This window comes from Carassius carassius, chromosome 34 (assembly GCF_963082965.1).
Source record: "Carassius carassius chromosome 34, fCarCar2.1, whole genome shotgun sequence".
In the NCBI taxonomy this organism is placed as follows: Eukaryota; Metazoa; Chordata; class Actinopteri; order Cypriniformes; family Cyprinidae; genus Carassius; species Carassius carassius.
The window spans coordinates 17,459,700-17,475,011 of NC_081788.1; the positions used below are offsets into that span (position 1 = coordinate 17,459,700).

The 15,312-nt window shown below is 35.9% G+C and overlaps 2 protein-coding genes across 3 annotated transcripts; both read left to right on the forward strand.

Moving 5' to 3' along the window:
* The first annotated feature begins 6,754 nt into the window (after positions 1-6,754).
* LOC132114549 (forkhead box protein P3-like) lies at positions 6,755-10,803 on the forward strand. The gene is made up of 11 exons (XM_059522720.1): positions 6,755-6,945; positions 7,144-7,218; positions 7,326-7,407; positions 7,485-7,641; positions 7,874-7,961; positions 8,172-8,240; positions 9,076-9,241; positions 9,415-9,491; positions 9,572-9,673; positions 9,948-10,069; positions 10,270-10,803. The coding sequence occupies exons 1-11, from the start codon at positions 6,787-6,789 to the stop codon at positions 10,343-10,345; spliced, it is 1,173 nt and encodes a 390-aa protein (XP_059378703.1). The 5' UTR covers positions 6,755-6,786; the 3' UTR covers positions 10,346-10,803.
* Positions 10,804-11,018: 215 nt separating this feature from the next.
* On the forward strand, positions 11,019-15,312 carry LOC132114548 (testis-specific Y-encoded-like protein 1). 2 transcript variants are annotated; one of them, XM_059522719.1, is made up of 7 exons: positions 11,019-12,259; positions 12,488-12,565; positions 12,651-12,762; positions 12,889-13,043; positions 13,161-13,237; positions 13,323-13,447; positions 13,576-15,312. In XM_059522719.1, the coding sequence occupies exons 1-7, from the start codon at positions 11,390-11,392 to the stop codon at positions 13,734-13,736; spliced, it is 1,578 nt and encodes a 525-aa protein (XP_059378702.1). In that variant the 5' UTR covers positions 11,019-11,389; the 3' UTR covers positions 13,737-15,312. The 2 variants fall into 2 exon arrangements, with proteins under 2 accessions (XP_059378702.1, XP_059378699.1); XM_059522716.1 differs by having other exon boundaries at positions 11,020-12,259; positions 13,320-13,447.

A 15,312-nucleotide genomic window follows, 5' to 3' on the forward strand; every position in this document is an offset into this window, starting at 1 on the left:
TTTGTATATCCCTCCCCCTGATCGCTTGTTGGCCGCTCCCACTGCTGTTTTAAAGTTAAAAGACACGTTTATTTGTTTGGTCGCCGTTTGTTTGTGAGAAGAAAAAAAAACACTTAATACCAGTTACAAAGGAAATAAAAATGTATTGCAAAATGTTAATATGAATTGCATAATATAATAATAATAATACCTTGGGTTCAGACCCCTGTAACCTTCTAAAACAACGTTTTAAAATGCTGGTTTGAATTGGAGCTCAAAGATGCACGCCATTTACTAAAAGCAGAATCAGTTCAGTGTTTTGTTATGATATATGAAGAATTATAAAATAATAAGTGAACCAAGAAAAGCAGTTAAGAGGGCTAAAAACAAGTATTGATGTCTACTATGTGTTTCTGTAGCTCAAGTGGCAGAGCTTTGCTTTATCAAGCGCAAGGTTGGTGGTTCGATTCCCCGGGAACACATAATAGATAATAATAGATAAACATTGATAGCCTGAATGCACTGTAAGTTGCTTTTAAATCCATTAATTTAATTTAATTTTACTAAATTCATTTCTGATAGCATAATTCAGTTAATGGTTATGTGCAAATGCAGCCGTTTCGAATGAACATTATGTATAGCAGAATAATCATGAAGCTAATGAGATCCAGTAGTGAGAAGCGATTCGATTTAGGACTATTACTGTTTTAAAAATATTGATTGATAAGCTATTTTAACCCCTAGATGGAGCAGTCAGTCTTGCTTAATATGGTGAAATCAATATGTGCAACAGGTGCAGCATCAGTGGTGTGGTTTTTTTATGTGTGTAGATGGAGACCAAGGATGATTGTAACCATTTCGTCTTAAAACATGAACTGAGTTTTGACCAATGAGTTTTGGGTCTTGACCTCTCATATGTTAACACAAGATATCTATATCTGTCTGCTACAAATCTCATCATGATTATAATGATTATTAAATGTTATGAATATGGAACCGATTAAAAGAGCTGGTTTTAAATACAAAAGAGATCCATTGTTGGAACCTACTCTAATTTCAAAGTAAGTAATTAAACTAGTTGGGATCATTTGTAACAATATGACAGAAAAGAATAGCAGTAAAAATTTAACCAGCATTATACAGTTTGCCTCATTAAAGGCTGAAATGTTTCACAAGGTGTTTACTATATGTAATACTTTTGAAAGTAAATCCATATTACAGATCTGCTGCCTGCATAAAATAGTCAATCGCTTAACTTTGAAACATCTCAATCTTTTTTCTACTGTGTTGGCATGCAGAAAAATCAAGAAAATATAAAAAGTCTTCAGTGGGGATTGGTTTTCTTACAACCCTCCACACTCCTGAAAGGTATTGTTGTTGAATGAGGATATGAAATAAACATGATTTGAATACATCCCCATATTTCCTAGCAAATACAAGGCCTATGATCGAAAAGGAAAAATCATAGTGCAGACTTGGTTCAAAAATTACTTGCTACTTTATGTCGCAAAAACCTTGAGTTACATCAGGAACAAAGTGGAATATGGTATTGTACAAAACACTATGATGTTGTGAACTATGTATAGAGACAAATAATAAAACAAGACCTTTAACCTGGAAGTGGTTAATTATTTTCGTTTTTTGTCTCTAAATGTCTTATTACACGGTGTTTAATTTGTCAAGCACACATTATAAAAATGATAAATTAATGTAGAATCAGAATATTTAAAAATCCTTGAGCTTTAGTTTACATTGAGCAAATCTTAAATCTTCTTAAACGCTTATGGACACAATAACTTAGTTTATGTTTTTCAATGTAAGAATTGTATCATATTTTCATATTCATTCAATATTGATGCTTTAGGTTTACAGCCCAATCAAATTACTAATCTAGTCATTTCTAGTAATTCATTATTATTCTAGTAATTAGTAATAAATCTAAAATGACTAGATTAAAATACGAAGATAAATGTTTTGAATTGAACAAAAAACATTGTGTCATAAAGTATGACCACTTATCAAATGTTTAGTCATGGATGATTATTAACAATGTACATGTTTTATATGTACATACTGGGATCAGACTTAATATATATGACCCTAAACATAATTAGTTTTTTTAACATTGAAGATTTTAATTATTGATTTAATATTGATCTGCCTGTTGTTAAGATAGATGTTCAAATCTACTGTTTTCATAATCATAAATGTTTTTAAGTTGTTTATAGTGATGTACATGTATCAGAAAAGAAAAAAACAATCGACACAGTACATTTGCTTAGGAGTGTCATTGCTAAAGAACAATTTGTTCAAAAACACTCAAATAACCTTTTTCAACCACAGGATGAGGATGTTTTTTCCTGCTTTAAACTAATCGACACTCATGCTAAGTACCCTGTATATATGTTCAGTATATGTTCAGAACCCGAATACAACGTCACAAACCCTATGAACAGACTTTCCGTACACGTAATAGGTTATTTTCTTTGCAATCTCACTTTCCGGTCATCTGGAATGGACTTCACCAGATTTTGATTTGAAAGTGCTTGCCTTTAAGGCAGAATTATTTTTTATTTTTTCATTTCATCTCAGTCATCATGAAATCTGACATCAAATATCTATTTGATCAAAATAAGTTTTATCTCATACAATAAGCTGTTTTGAAATTAAACCGAACGAATGAGGTGAAATACAAATATCGGTCAAAGAAAATGTGCAGAATCTCAAAGCTATCTCGTGGTAAAACAGTACAAGAAATGTTTAACATGAATTTAGGCTTTGGCTCCTAAAATAATTGAACACACACACACACACAAAAAATATTGTTTGGCATTTTAAATTTAGACAGCAATACACATACAGTGTGAGACGCTTAGTAATAGAAAAGCTAAATATCTATAAAATATTTATGTGTAGAAGAAACCCTTTGATATTATCAAGCCGGAAAAAATTGTATTTTGCTGCAAAGAATAGTTCTTAAAATAGCAAACAGAAACAATAAAATGCCACATAATTTCTGAAGAAGATGTGGAGACAGTCTAGCAGTTACTACACACTGGTAAGTGTACACACACACACACACACACCAGCACCCAGTGGCGAAACCGTCTGTCTTGCTGAATTTCCACTAAGTGTCATGCTAAACATTATAAAAGGGGTGACCCGAACATTTTCCAGAGCATTCAACCCTAATAATTGCTCTTTCACTTTCATCAATCTGACACTCGCACAACAGGTGAGTTTTTTACTTTCCCTCTTTAAACCTGGTTGTATTTATTAGGTATTTATTTGTTGTTTTCAGAAATAAATATGCAATTTTTTTTAAGAAAAAGCTTATTCTTTAAATGAATAAAACTTTTTTTTTTTTTTTTTTGTCAGTGTGACAGTTTTTATAGAGTTTTAGATTATAAACAGCATTGCATCATCATACGTTTTGGTCAATTTTTGATACTCTAAATATTCTTTAGTTTTGACAGACAAAGAGTTTTAATCGTTGGCTGTTTCAAGGCTAGATTGGTTAAAGTGATCACATTTCTCAAATAAACCACTGAATTAATTGTGATTCGCTTTACACTTAAAATATCACTGGGATTCCAGATGATACTTATTTCTCACAGCACTTCATTACGTTGTAGTTTTCTTTTTCTTTTTTTAAACTCACAAACTAACACAGCTCAGCATAGGAAAAAGAGACAAGCAACCAAACACTGCGCTTTCCTAAAGTGCAGATGCAAATGAGGTCTGTGTGTCTTATAGACAACTCAGTCTTTGACTTTTCTTGCCTGTGCAGAGGCACTTACAAAGGCCTTCGCTGAGGAGAAGGATCACACATAGAGTTACAGTCTCAAGGAAAAACACGACAGACAAAGAAAGGTGTGGGAGGTAACGCAACCTTCATCTTCTACAGAGATCCTGTAGTTATGATAGCAATTTCATCATGTTTTAGTTCAACTAATATCTGTGAAATCAATTTTCCAACCTAAAAAAGGATCAGCCCGACACCAGATGTAAAGGGTAAGTTATAAAACTCTAAAAATACACTTCTAGTGTATATGAGAGCTGTACATATGGAGAAAATGAGTAGGTGCAAAAATTTCTAAATAACTTGGTTGACACAAAATGAGTTTTTGATGTCTTTTAAAAGGTCACCTCTTTATTTGGATATTTTAAACAAGAAATTACATTTTCTTGACAGTCGCACTTAAAAGTTGTTCTTTGTAGCATGTTAGTTTCAGCAAACAATCCACTTTTTAGCAAGAACCAATTTTGGCAGCGGTGGATTCTTGAGTTGAGATATATAGTTCTGAAATTAGTTCTTCTATTGAAGCCTGAAATTAGAGATTTCTGAAAAAAAAGTACTACTTTGACATCTTTCTTGGTTTGAACTGTTGTTTTTAAGAATGACAGCATTAGTTGTTTAGTTATGATTTGACATGATAGTGATTGGATAAGTTTGATCAAAAATGTGAAAGAAAAACTAGATAAAATTATATAGGTGCACTGATATTACTATTCTGAATGATACAAATAGGCCATCATAATAATTTGCATGTTATGTTTGAAAACAAATAAATTGCAGATACTTATTCTTTTTGTCTAAGTAAATAGTAATAATAAAAAAGATAAATTGCTATATACTGTATGCATTCACAGGATGCTGGTTAGTCATTATTAAAAGTATGGAAATCTTTTAGGCACTTACCTTAGTACACTGTTCAATACCAGAGAATAGCCAAGAATAACACTTTTTAATTTCAAATGAGTTTGGACTTGCATATCTTCAGCAATTACCACAGATAATGCAGTAGATGCCATGTTAGTTCGTTAATCAATTCTGACCTCCAACAATAAAAAGCCATGATGGTGGAACTGGGGTGGAGCAGGGTATCCAACTATTAAACACTATAATTAAACGCTTCAGTTTACAGTACAGTACAGTACATGCCTCAGATATCCTGGTCTTTGATTCACATCATATTGTGTGCTAACACAAATGAGTGGGTACAATGGAAAAAGTGAGTCAGAATGAAATTGGCTATGTTTGGAGGAGAGAATTTAGGCCAGTATCATCTTTCTGTTCCATATCTGTATTTAATTAAATTTATTTTTTTTATTAATTACAGGTTTGATTCCGGATGTGTGCAAATTGAAAATATTTGATGCGTGTTCGCTGCATTTAGTTGTTTTACAGCTTGGATCTAATGACTATCATTGTGACTATGAATTCCACAGAACATGGAAACTAAAACTGATTTTACTGAATGCTGTAGTGTCATCATTGCAAAATGAAACTAGCTGTCAGTCCAAACTGTTCTCATATTTTGAGGGATTTTTCACAGTGATTGGAACTGAGAGAAGACTGTATTCAAACTGAGAGATAAATAATGAGTTTCATTGCCTTAAATTATCCCAGTCTTATAAATATCATCCTAAGGCCGAACTCTCAGAGGAATAAATTAAAATCAATATACATTCACTGGGCATTAAGGCACAACATTGAAAACTAATCCTGCAAATTACTGGAAAGTTACACCCTTGCATATTGCAGATCTAAACCTCTGATAAATAGTCTCAGTTACTAATAATACAGAATCGTGCAGAAAAAGGGTCATTAAATGACGTGCTTATGCTACTTTCAAAAATGTGCATTTTATCATATCAAGATAAAAAAAAAGTACGTATAGCATATTTAAAAACCTTAGTCACAATTCATCAGCTACAAAATACAGCTCTTGTCCTTCTCATCATGCCAAGTTGCTTGTTTGAAAAAACCCCCCAGGTGAAAAATGTTGACATTTATCATACACTGGATGTGGTTAATGTCAAATGTCAGAGAAATAAGCAACACATGACTTCAAAAAACCACAATGATAATGGCGCTCTAAAATCCAAAGATGTTTTTTTTTACTTTCTTTCTCAGAAGTTGTATGTGCAAGATCTTTGCTTTAAGTCCATCTTCGGTTTCAAGAATCAGTATACACTGATGATTCCACAATTTTACATTATCATTAAACTGAAGCTATATCTAAACCTGACAAAGTACACACACACACACACACACACACACACATATAAAGGGTAAATCAGATAAATGATTCACACATAAGGTTGGGGTGTCCTTTCAAATTTAATAGAAATCATGTAAAAGCATCTATTCAACTTTAGCGACTGACTTAATCTGAGATTCTAAGATGGACCGAGCAATTATTTTTACAGAGGAAAAATAAGATTATTAATAAGATTAGTCCATACATTTCAGGTTGATGAATTAATAATATAGAAAATGTGTGATAGTTACACCAATTTAACTCATTGACTACTATTTTGTATCTACAATGAACAAATTACTTAACACACATTTGTTAATGTAAATTTTTTTTGTAGTGAAGACTTATTGTGAAATATGTAATGTCAAATGCATTAAAAAGGAGTCAAAATAAAGATTATTTGTTTTAATTGAAAACAATTGTTTGCTTCACAGAATGGGTAGAAATGAAAATTTTGTTAATATAAAGGGCCCACTTTTCCTGACCTCTTGGTCCCTGCTCAAGGGGAAGGATGGTTTGTGTTCAGAAAATACCCACGCATGCAGTGAAACGAAAAGGAAAACAACTTCCATTACATTTATCAGTTTTATTCAAATATGTACTGTATAGTTATACTATATTTGGAAACAAGGCAAAGGGTGAGTCTATGTACACAGGAAATATGCACTAGGGATGATTCATTTCACTCTCAGTATGCATTAATATATGTTAAAGTAAATGAACTGTAAGCTCTTTTATAACTTCATATTTCTATATAGGAATGTTTCAAAATGGTGCTGGGACAGACAGAGGTGGAGAAAACCGGAGTAGTCACCAAAATCAGTACCAAGAGGAGAACTGTTCTACCTTTTGCAGCATACAGATGAAGGCCAGAGGAATCAGTTCATCTCTGATCTCAGCTAAACCCATGGCCACCAAGGTAACAGAATACAAACTGCCATATTTCTGTATTACTACACAAAACAATTGATATTGAATGATATTAAATGAATATTAATAATGTTAATTATTCAACTTTAGCAATTCACAGCTCGAGTAGCACATTACACTGAAAGAAGGAGTGCTGTAACACAAACAAACTTTATAAATGCATCTGTTTGCAATTGTGATTTCAAAGGTATCTGTTGACTTGGACAGTGATTTCAGAGGTTCTGGCTCATCTCACATTCAAAACTCCACTCTAAAACATCAGGTACAGTTTAATTAGAAAAAGGTTGCACTTCCATAGCAACATCTTGCCTAAGCAAATTAGAAATAAACTTGCATGGTCACTTTGAGTTGCCTGTTGTCTATATCCAGAGTGCCAGTGAAAATACAAGCAAATATTTTAGACAGCACAGACCATCAGTACTACGCAAAGGCAACCAGCCATTCCCACAAGGTACTGGTACTGTAGGATTGATCAAAACAAATGAAATCTTTTATATCTGAAACTAAACTTTTCCTAATGCTCCACAGCATTTGGTGTTCACGACTGGGTTGTGGACACAGTGTGTAAGCCAGAACCTGACAGTGACCCGTCAGACCCTGTGCCACTTTGCAACAGCCAGTCTGAAAGCAGACTCTGTGCCTCTGTGTCAAGCCCTCAGCCTGGCAGCACAGAGCATATGGAGAAGTAAGTATCTGGTTTAAGAGAAATAAACGCACAAACAAATAAACAATGGCCATATGGTCTCAGTTTGTGTGCTAAATGAAGCATTTATTATCATCTCTAGACATGCATATAGTGTTCCAGTTGGCTTACTGTGTGTTAAAGGACAATGCAGATGGCCTGGGTGCTCAAAGAGCAGAGAAGTGTTCAAAGAATATGGGCATTTTTTATAGTGAGACTTTATGTATGTATCTAGACACCTTTCTACTGAACATGCTCATGGGGACAGATGTATAGCCCAGCTGAGGATGCAGAAAGACAAAGTACAATACATGGAGAATCAGGTATGTAACCCCAGTGCTTAAGAACAATGGTTTGTTCAACAGTTATATATTAGGCCAGCTTATGTGGGAAAAATTGAACCAATTTATCATCTATCACAGGAGCTAATGATACTTAAATGCAGAGTGGCAGTTAGGAGGTTTTAATGAGAACTGGATTATAAATGGATGCCTGACATTGCATTATAATTACTGTGTGAATGTTACTGTTAGTTGACCGCAGAGAGACAGAAACTGCAGGCTATGCAGTTACACCTATTTGATGTCACATCTACCTCTGAGGTAAGTGCTCTGGTATTAAATTAAATTTGAAATATGATACATATGATACATATTGTTTGCAATGCTAATCACAGTGTGTGTGTATGTATGTGTGTGTAAATATTTTTTATTATTTGAAAATACTGAAATATTATATTTAAATGTAATAAATAATGCAATTAAAATATTTGGATAAATAAAAAAATTCAGGCTAGGTGACTAAGCAGTTCAAGCTATGCTTTAGAGTGTAATTAGCAGCCAGGTGCTGGCAATCACAGAGCTCATAAATGTGATTGTGGCCATCCATAAATCTGGGGAGTGTTACAAGGCAATTGCTATTTTAAGATGCGTAATAAGGATTCACATGGATAAGTGGAAAACTTTAAATACAATTGCAAATCTTCCCAGCAAGGTCACTTATTAAGGTAAGAATATGTAATGCTCAGAAAAAAAAAAAAAAAAAAAAAAAACTACATCAGTTGATCTACACAAATAAACAAAAAAATATATAATGCTACTTAAAAGGAGTCAGGAAAAACGGTAGGTATCTTGATTAGCAATTGGTATGTGGATTTGTCTTCACATCAGTTTATACTTTGCAAGACCATCTGTCTGCCAGCTAAAGCTGACCTGAAATTAGGCACCATCAGACAACAATGTTCAGCCAGTGAACAACGGTGAAAAAGGGAGTGTTAGAAAAGCCAGGAAAAACCCTGTGTGAATTAATCAAATTGTTCAATAATGACAGTGGGATCTGTTTATGTTCTTGTCACTTGAGGTTAAATTTGACCTACTTCAAGGGCTTGATGAAGGCCAGATGATACACATTGATGTAATTTTCTCCTTCTGATCTCAGGATGATATCGGTGTGGAGAACCCGGGACATCTGTCAGGACATCTGTCAGGACTCCTGCAACCTGCAGCATTTCAGAACGCAAATGGTGTTTATGACAATGAGAGAGCAGCAGCTGAAGCGTTAACACAAGGATTCTGGCAGATCTCTACCTCACAAGTTATACCAGGCAATCCATCCTAAAAACATTTTTTACTATTAAAATTATACTATACAAAAAAAAACACTGATTCTGAAACTGAAAATATGTATGTTAAATCTACGATTACCAGTCATATTTCATCTCCACATACAGCACAACTGTATGTGTGGTTATTATTATCATTTTTTTTCTGGCTTTAGGGATTATCCCCAGTTTTGAGTATTATAAGTTCACAAATATTAGGCCACCTTTCACCTACGCCTCGATGATACGATGGGTAAGTACTGCTGAATTAAACATCCTGTATATCACCTTTTCATTTCCTGTCAGTCACAAAAAAGCTGTCTTTTATGTTAGGCGATCCTGGAGTCCCCTGAGAAGCAGCTTACTCTGAATGAAATCTATCATTGGTTTACCCGCATGTTTTTCTACTTTCGTCACAACACTGCCACATGGAAGGTATAAGATTCAGAATTTGTACTGTAAACAATATATTTGTCATTCCATGACTCACTATACATAAGCCAATTCTGAAAGCCACAGCCTCCGGTTTTTATATCAGAAAACTTTCACAACTTGTATGTAAATGATAGAAATAATGATGATGAACTGGCTGTGAAATTACAGTGGTTTAATGTTAGGGAAGACTATGTGAGCCTTCTTCTTTATAGGTACAACCCATTAGATGCAACATGATTTAACAAGTAACCAACACATCTTTGCATGTGTGCAGAACGCTGTCCGGCATAACCTCAGTCTTCATAAGTGCTTTGTGCGTGTTGAAGGCAGGAAAGGTTCTGTTTGGACTGTGGATGAAGAGGAATTTCTGAGAAGAAAAGGACAAAGGTTTCACAGGTTAGTAGTCTTCACTTCTTCATGGGGTGATGGTAACACTTTACTACTGCATGTCAGACTGCTGGTGGATGGTTGTAGGTTTATGATTGTTGAGTAGTGAAAATTAAAAAAAAACCTACTTTGGATGGATCTAATAAAGTGTATTTTTGGAGGTGGGAGAATCATAAGACATATTGGATTTGCACCACTTATTCCTCCAGGGACCAGGATATGGGCTGGATGGCACCTTTTCACCTGTTTCCTGTGATTCCACAAAGTGAAACTCCTCAGATGTGAGGCTCAAATGGACTCATTAAGAGATCGAAACAACATTTCAACCACTAACAATATTAAAAACTTTTTTTTTTTACTGTAAGAATGATAGATATGATTGTTTAAAATGGTTGTTTGTAAATGTATAGGTGGCAGTCTATTTCAGACCTAATTATGTTTTTCTTTTTTGGAAAAAGTGTAAGGAATCAGTATGTAGTTTACATAATCCAAAGATAAAGTTAAGAAGTGGGTGTTCAGCAAACTTATTATCCTTCTTGCATGTAAATGTACCTATAAAAAGTACAAGTACATACATTTTTATAATGCCTACAGAGGTACATCAATTATATGAATGGTATCATATGTAAATGCATTTAATATGGTGCTTAATTCAATATTGATAGCTATGCTGTTAAACAATAACCGTATAAAAATGTCTTAAAATATTATACATCCAAATAAAGGTCAAAATCTAAATGCAATCCAGCACTGTTATACTGTTCTTCATACACTACGCAACGTCAAGTTCTGCTTATAATCTAAAATATAATACAAAACCGTCCCAGTCAGAAACATTACACGGTGCGTAAATGCAGCGCAATGGTGATGTACTCCGTGAAATGGCTCGTCATCAACTGTAGTACAACGTCTACGATTGGCCCAGATATTTTTGCGCGGTGCATTTCAGCCAATCAGAGTTTTGTTTTCGCGCTCGTATGTAAAGCCTCTGATAAATGGCGAACGGAAGGGCAAACTGTAAACAAATACAAAATAATTGGATATTTTTAGGCGAATTGTGACTTTTAAGGGAAAAGTAACTCAATAGTACGAATAGGGTGTCTAAATGTAAACGGGAATATTCGATATGCGACAGTGAGCGAGAGTTTTAACTAGCCTCATTGAGCGTTAGGAGGCTACCTGGGCCTGCTGACATTTGCGCAGACTTTGAATTCGGCAGAGTGCTGTGATGCGAACGCGGGCTCTGGGAAGAGACTCGCACAGTTAACACTTATTTAAAATCCGTTTTAAAACCATATACGTCTGACAAAGTTACCACCAGTCATTATCATGAGTACAATCTCGGACAGCAGTCAGCCGTCCGAAACTAACCAGACGAAAAGAAGTGCAAGTCCAAGTGGAGAGTCTGAGTCCACGCTGCCCAAGCAGGCGAAAGTGAGTGATGAGGAACCAAGGAATGACTCTCGTGAAGATGTAGGACCTGAGAAAGTTGGCAACGGTGAGCCAAAACATGGATCTGCCGCGCAGGAGAGCACGGGACAGGCAGTTGGAGGAGAGCGCACAGGACGGGCCGGTGGAGGAGAGCGCACAGGACGGGCCGGTGGAGGAGAGAACACAGGACGGGCCGGTGGAGGAGAGAGCGCGCGCCAGGAGTCAGATTCCGCGGCCATCGCCGCAGCAGAAGCGCTCGCCAGTCTGACCGGTGGAGAACGGGGCGAAGACTGTAAAGAATTGCCCTGTTCGTCCAAAAAAGCGAATCGAGAAAAATCTAGGGATAAGTCTAATCGTCCCAGTTCCTCTCAGAGCGAGAGAAGGACGGAGGCAGCCGCAGCTGACAGCTCCTCGTCCCTGCTGCTCTGCGAGGACAGAGAAGATCCAGAGCAGGCGTCGTTTGTGGATGATGATGAGGAGGAGGAGGAGGATGACGACTCCCTTCCTGGCTCTTCCTCCACGGCTAGCTCGTCTGTCGCCTCTGATAACGAGGACGGGGAGTGTGCCATAGTGTCGGTGAAGATGGCCCCGGAGGTGCGGCAGTCCGTGGCGCTGCTCGCTCAGGTGCAGATGCGACTGGACGCGCTGGAGAAGAAAGGCGCGCGTCTGCATCAACGCCTGGAGTTGAAACTGAGCCGCCAGCGACGCCCTCACCTGGACCAGCGCAACGCCATCACTCAATCCATCCCAGGCTTCTGGGTCACTGCGGTATCCTTTAACAGTGTGCATGACGTTCAGGTGGACAACTTAAGTATCAATACCTTTGAAGTTGAGTTCTGTCTTTTATATAACACGCACTCATTTAAATTTAATTACGTTTTCATTTTAGTTAATTTTATATTTTCATTTGCGTCAAATGTCTTTCAACCAAATAATTGTGGATTCCAGATCTTTGTCTTCATTTATGTAATGTGCACTTAACATAAAGCCAATCAGCTTCTGAATCACCCACATCTATCAGCGCAAATCGATGAGACTGATGAAGATGCTCTAAGCTACATGACTAATTTAGAGGTAATACATTTTTTTCATTTTTTTCAAATCTTGCAAATGATCTGTATTTTTATTATTTTTTTTGAATATGCTCATCATTTGACAGATTGAGTCTTTCAAGAACAACAAACTTGGATATCGCATCTGCTTCCATTTCCGGCGAAATCCCTTTTTTCAAAACAAAATGATAGTGAAAGAAATTCATCTTGGTATGGGAGGTGAGCTGAGCACTATCACCGTACTCCTCTTTTCAGGATTACTCTGAGATGCATTTATTCGGAGTAAAAAAAAAATTTGAAAAGGGTGATCATACTTTATCTGCACGTGCTTTCCTTTTTGCACAGGGTCTCCGGTGTCATTCTCAAACCCAATTTTGTGGCACAGAGGGCAGAATCTGGTTGGTAGTGGAGAACCACGTCGAACATCACAGGGAGTCTACCAGAGCTTCTTCCATTGGTTCAGTGACCACAGCAACCCAGCAAGGGATGACATCGCACAGGTACATCTCTCATGAGGCTAGGTGCAGAAAAAGATCTGTTTGAACAGGCAAAATCAAAATCCTAAACGAAGGCAAGAATGATTGTAAAAAAAGGAGCTCTCATTCCTTTGGCTCTAGATCCTGAAGGATGACCTGTACAGAAATCCTTTGAGGTACTACCTGACTCCACTCTGGGAGCCACGAGAGAATGGCAGGTAATCTCTAGCCAGAAACATCCAGATTTTTCAAAGTGTGTGTTTTGCTTTTTTTCCTTTTTAACAAATTTCCATGTTCCAGCAGTGCTCCCAAGCGTCAGAGCAGCAATAATGGAGACGAGTGTGTGATCATCTCAGACTCGGATGAAGATGAGGAGCAGAGGAGCCAAAACTTGGGGCAGGAGGATGAAGATGATGACCAAGATGGAGGTGAGGTTTTCCTGTTCACAATCATGTCACAGTTTAATATAAAGTCTTTTTATATAAGTCTTTCAAAGCTATTAAAAACAAAGTGGATTTTATTCCTAAAACATCACGACTAATCATTTTTCTCTTAGGCTCAGAAGAGAATGACCGAGATGAGGGGGAATCCTCCTACGAGGAGGAAGAGGAAGTGGATGTTGAGGAAGTAGAAGAGTCACGTGACTCTGAAAGCTGTGAAGTCAGAGAGCAAAGACGTGAAGAGGAAGATATTGATATAGATGAAGAGAAGAGTTAGGACTTGGGGCTGTCGCCGTTTCTTTTTATGCAGAATAATGTCTTTAGATTTTTCTATGATCATTTTGATGATATTGTTTTCTGCATAAATTAATAGTCTGTTTCAAATAAGTTGTTAATGATTAGGATTTAACCATGTATTCATTGTAGGCTTTCTATACATCAGAAATTATGAATATTCAAATTTAGTGTGTGCACTCCTCCAAAAACATCTGCTTTCCTTAAGGTGTCATCACATTTTACACTTATAACTTTGCATTAACAGATTTCAGAGGGCTACTGATTCCCGTAAAACACTTCTTTTATCTCACAATGGACTGTTTAAAGCTTGGGATTATAGACTGCACTCAGTTCAGTTTAGTTTAGTTTTTTTTTGTCCCGTTTAGAGGGCTTTATGTATGACAGTATACAGTATCATTGTCCATCACTCACAATTATGACCATTTCTAAACACACCATACTTTCCTGTTTGATATGTTTTACGGGCTTAATCATATTTTTCAGTCATTGCTGTAATATTTTTGGGTGATTGTTGTTTGTGTTACTTTTTCATCCTCCTCGATTGGTTTTCTTGCCTTGTTATTGTTCATTAACTCTACCACCACAGTTTGGTTGTAAGGAAAAAGGTCAAACATTCTGAAATGCACCTCATTCTGAACCAAAACTAGGTAACTCAGGGATGTTTACTCTTTTATCCTCCTTATATTGTAGATGGGTTTCCCTCCATCAGCTTCATTTATTCAGTTCTGTGTCGTAAGTACATAACATCTTTTGTTTAGTGATGAACATTGAAAAAAATGTAGTTTTTTCGCTTTATTTACAGAAGTAGATCAAATCCTGACACTTGGTACCTCTTGCTATGATGATCAGGTGATTCTTAAAACTACCTTTGTCATGTCTAAGAATGAAGTTGGATATACACACTGTCAGCACATACACATAACCATTTATTCACGGCAATGAATAACAATTGTAATGTTATGTAAATGAGCAAAATAGTGGCAAGACCATAGTGTTTTTTTTTTCCTTTCCTTTTGACAGCATGATTTGTGCACTCAATACTCAGACTTTTGTGTCCAGTTAAATGCTTAGATAATATTGTAAAAATAGTGAATATGTACACATTTGTTCATGACGTCTTTCATATATCACTTCACTTTTTCATTTATTTCTAATAGTGCTTCTTTCCCTCCTTTGCAATAATGTATTTTCTTAAACTTTTTAGTCAGTTATTAGAGTGAAACCATTCTAAATGTTATCATTGTAATCTGTTATAAGGCAATTGTGTTAAAACATTTTGAGTTCATTGATTTTGAGTTTTGACCTGTAAGAGTTTGGTTTAAAAAGCGAAAAGCTGTATACTGGATTGAAGGCCAGTGGTTTGTACATAATCCTTTCCCTTAAAAAAAGGGGTTATGATTTGTTATTGAATCATTAGGATAGATTTGACCTACAGTATCTCTGAAAAGCTATATTTTGTGTGCTACATTTTATAGAGAACTACAATTTTTAAATGTGTTTTTTTGTTTGTTTTTGTTTTCCATGTCAAATAAAGGTTTTTGTCTTTTCATTCAGAA

Coding starts and splice junctions, on each gene's coding strand:
- LOC132114549 (XM_059522720.1), top strand. CDS start 6,787: ATGTTTCAAAATGGTGCTGGGACAGACAGAGGTGGAGAAAACCGGAGT. Junction 8,241..9,075: donor ATGTCACATCTACCTCTGAG/GTAAGTGCTCTG, acceptor TTCTGATCTCAG/GATGATATCGGTGTGGAGAA. Junction 9,674..9,947: donor ACAACACTGCCACATGGAAG/GTATAAGATTCA, acceptor GCATGTGTGCAG/AACGCTGTCCGGCATAACCT.
- LOC132114548 (XM_059522716.1), top strand. CDS start 11,390: ATGAGTACAATCTCGGACAGCAGTCAGCCGTCCGAAACTAACCAGACG. Junction 12,260..12,487: donor CAGGCTTCTGGGTCACTGCG/GTATCCTTTAAC, acceptor AAAGCCAATCAG/CTTCTGAATCACCCACATCT. Junction 13,448..13,575: donor AGATGATGACCAAGATGGAG/GTGAGGTTTTCC, acceptor TTTTTCTCTTAG/GCTCAGAAGAGAATGACCGA.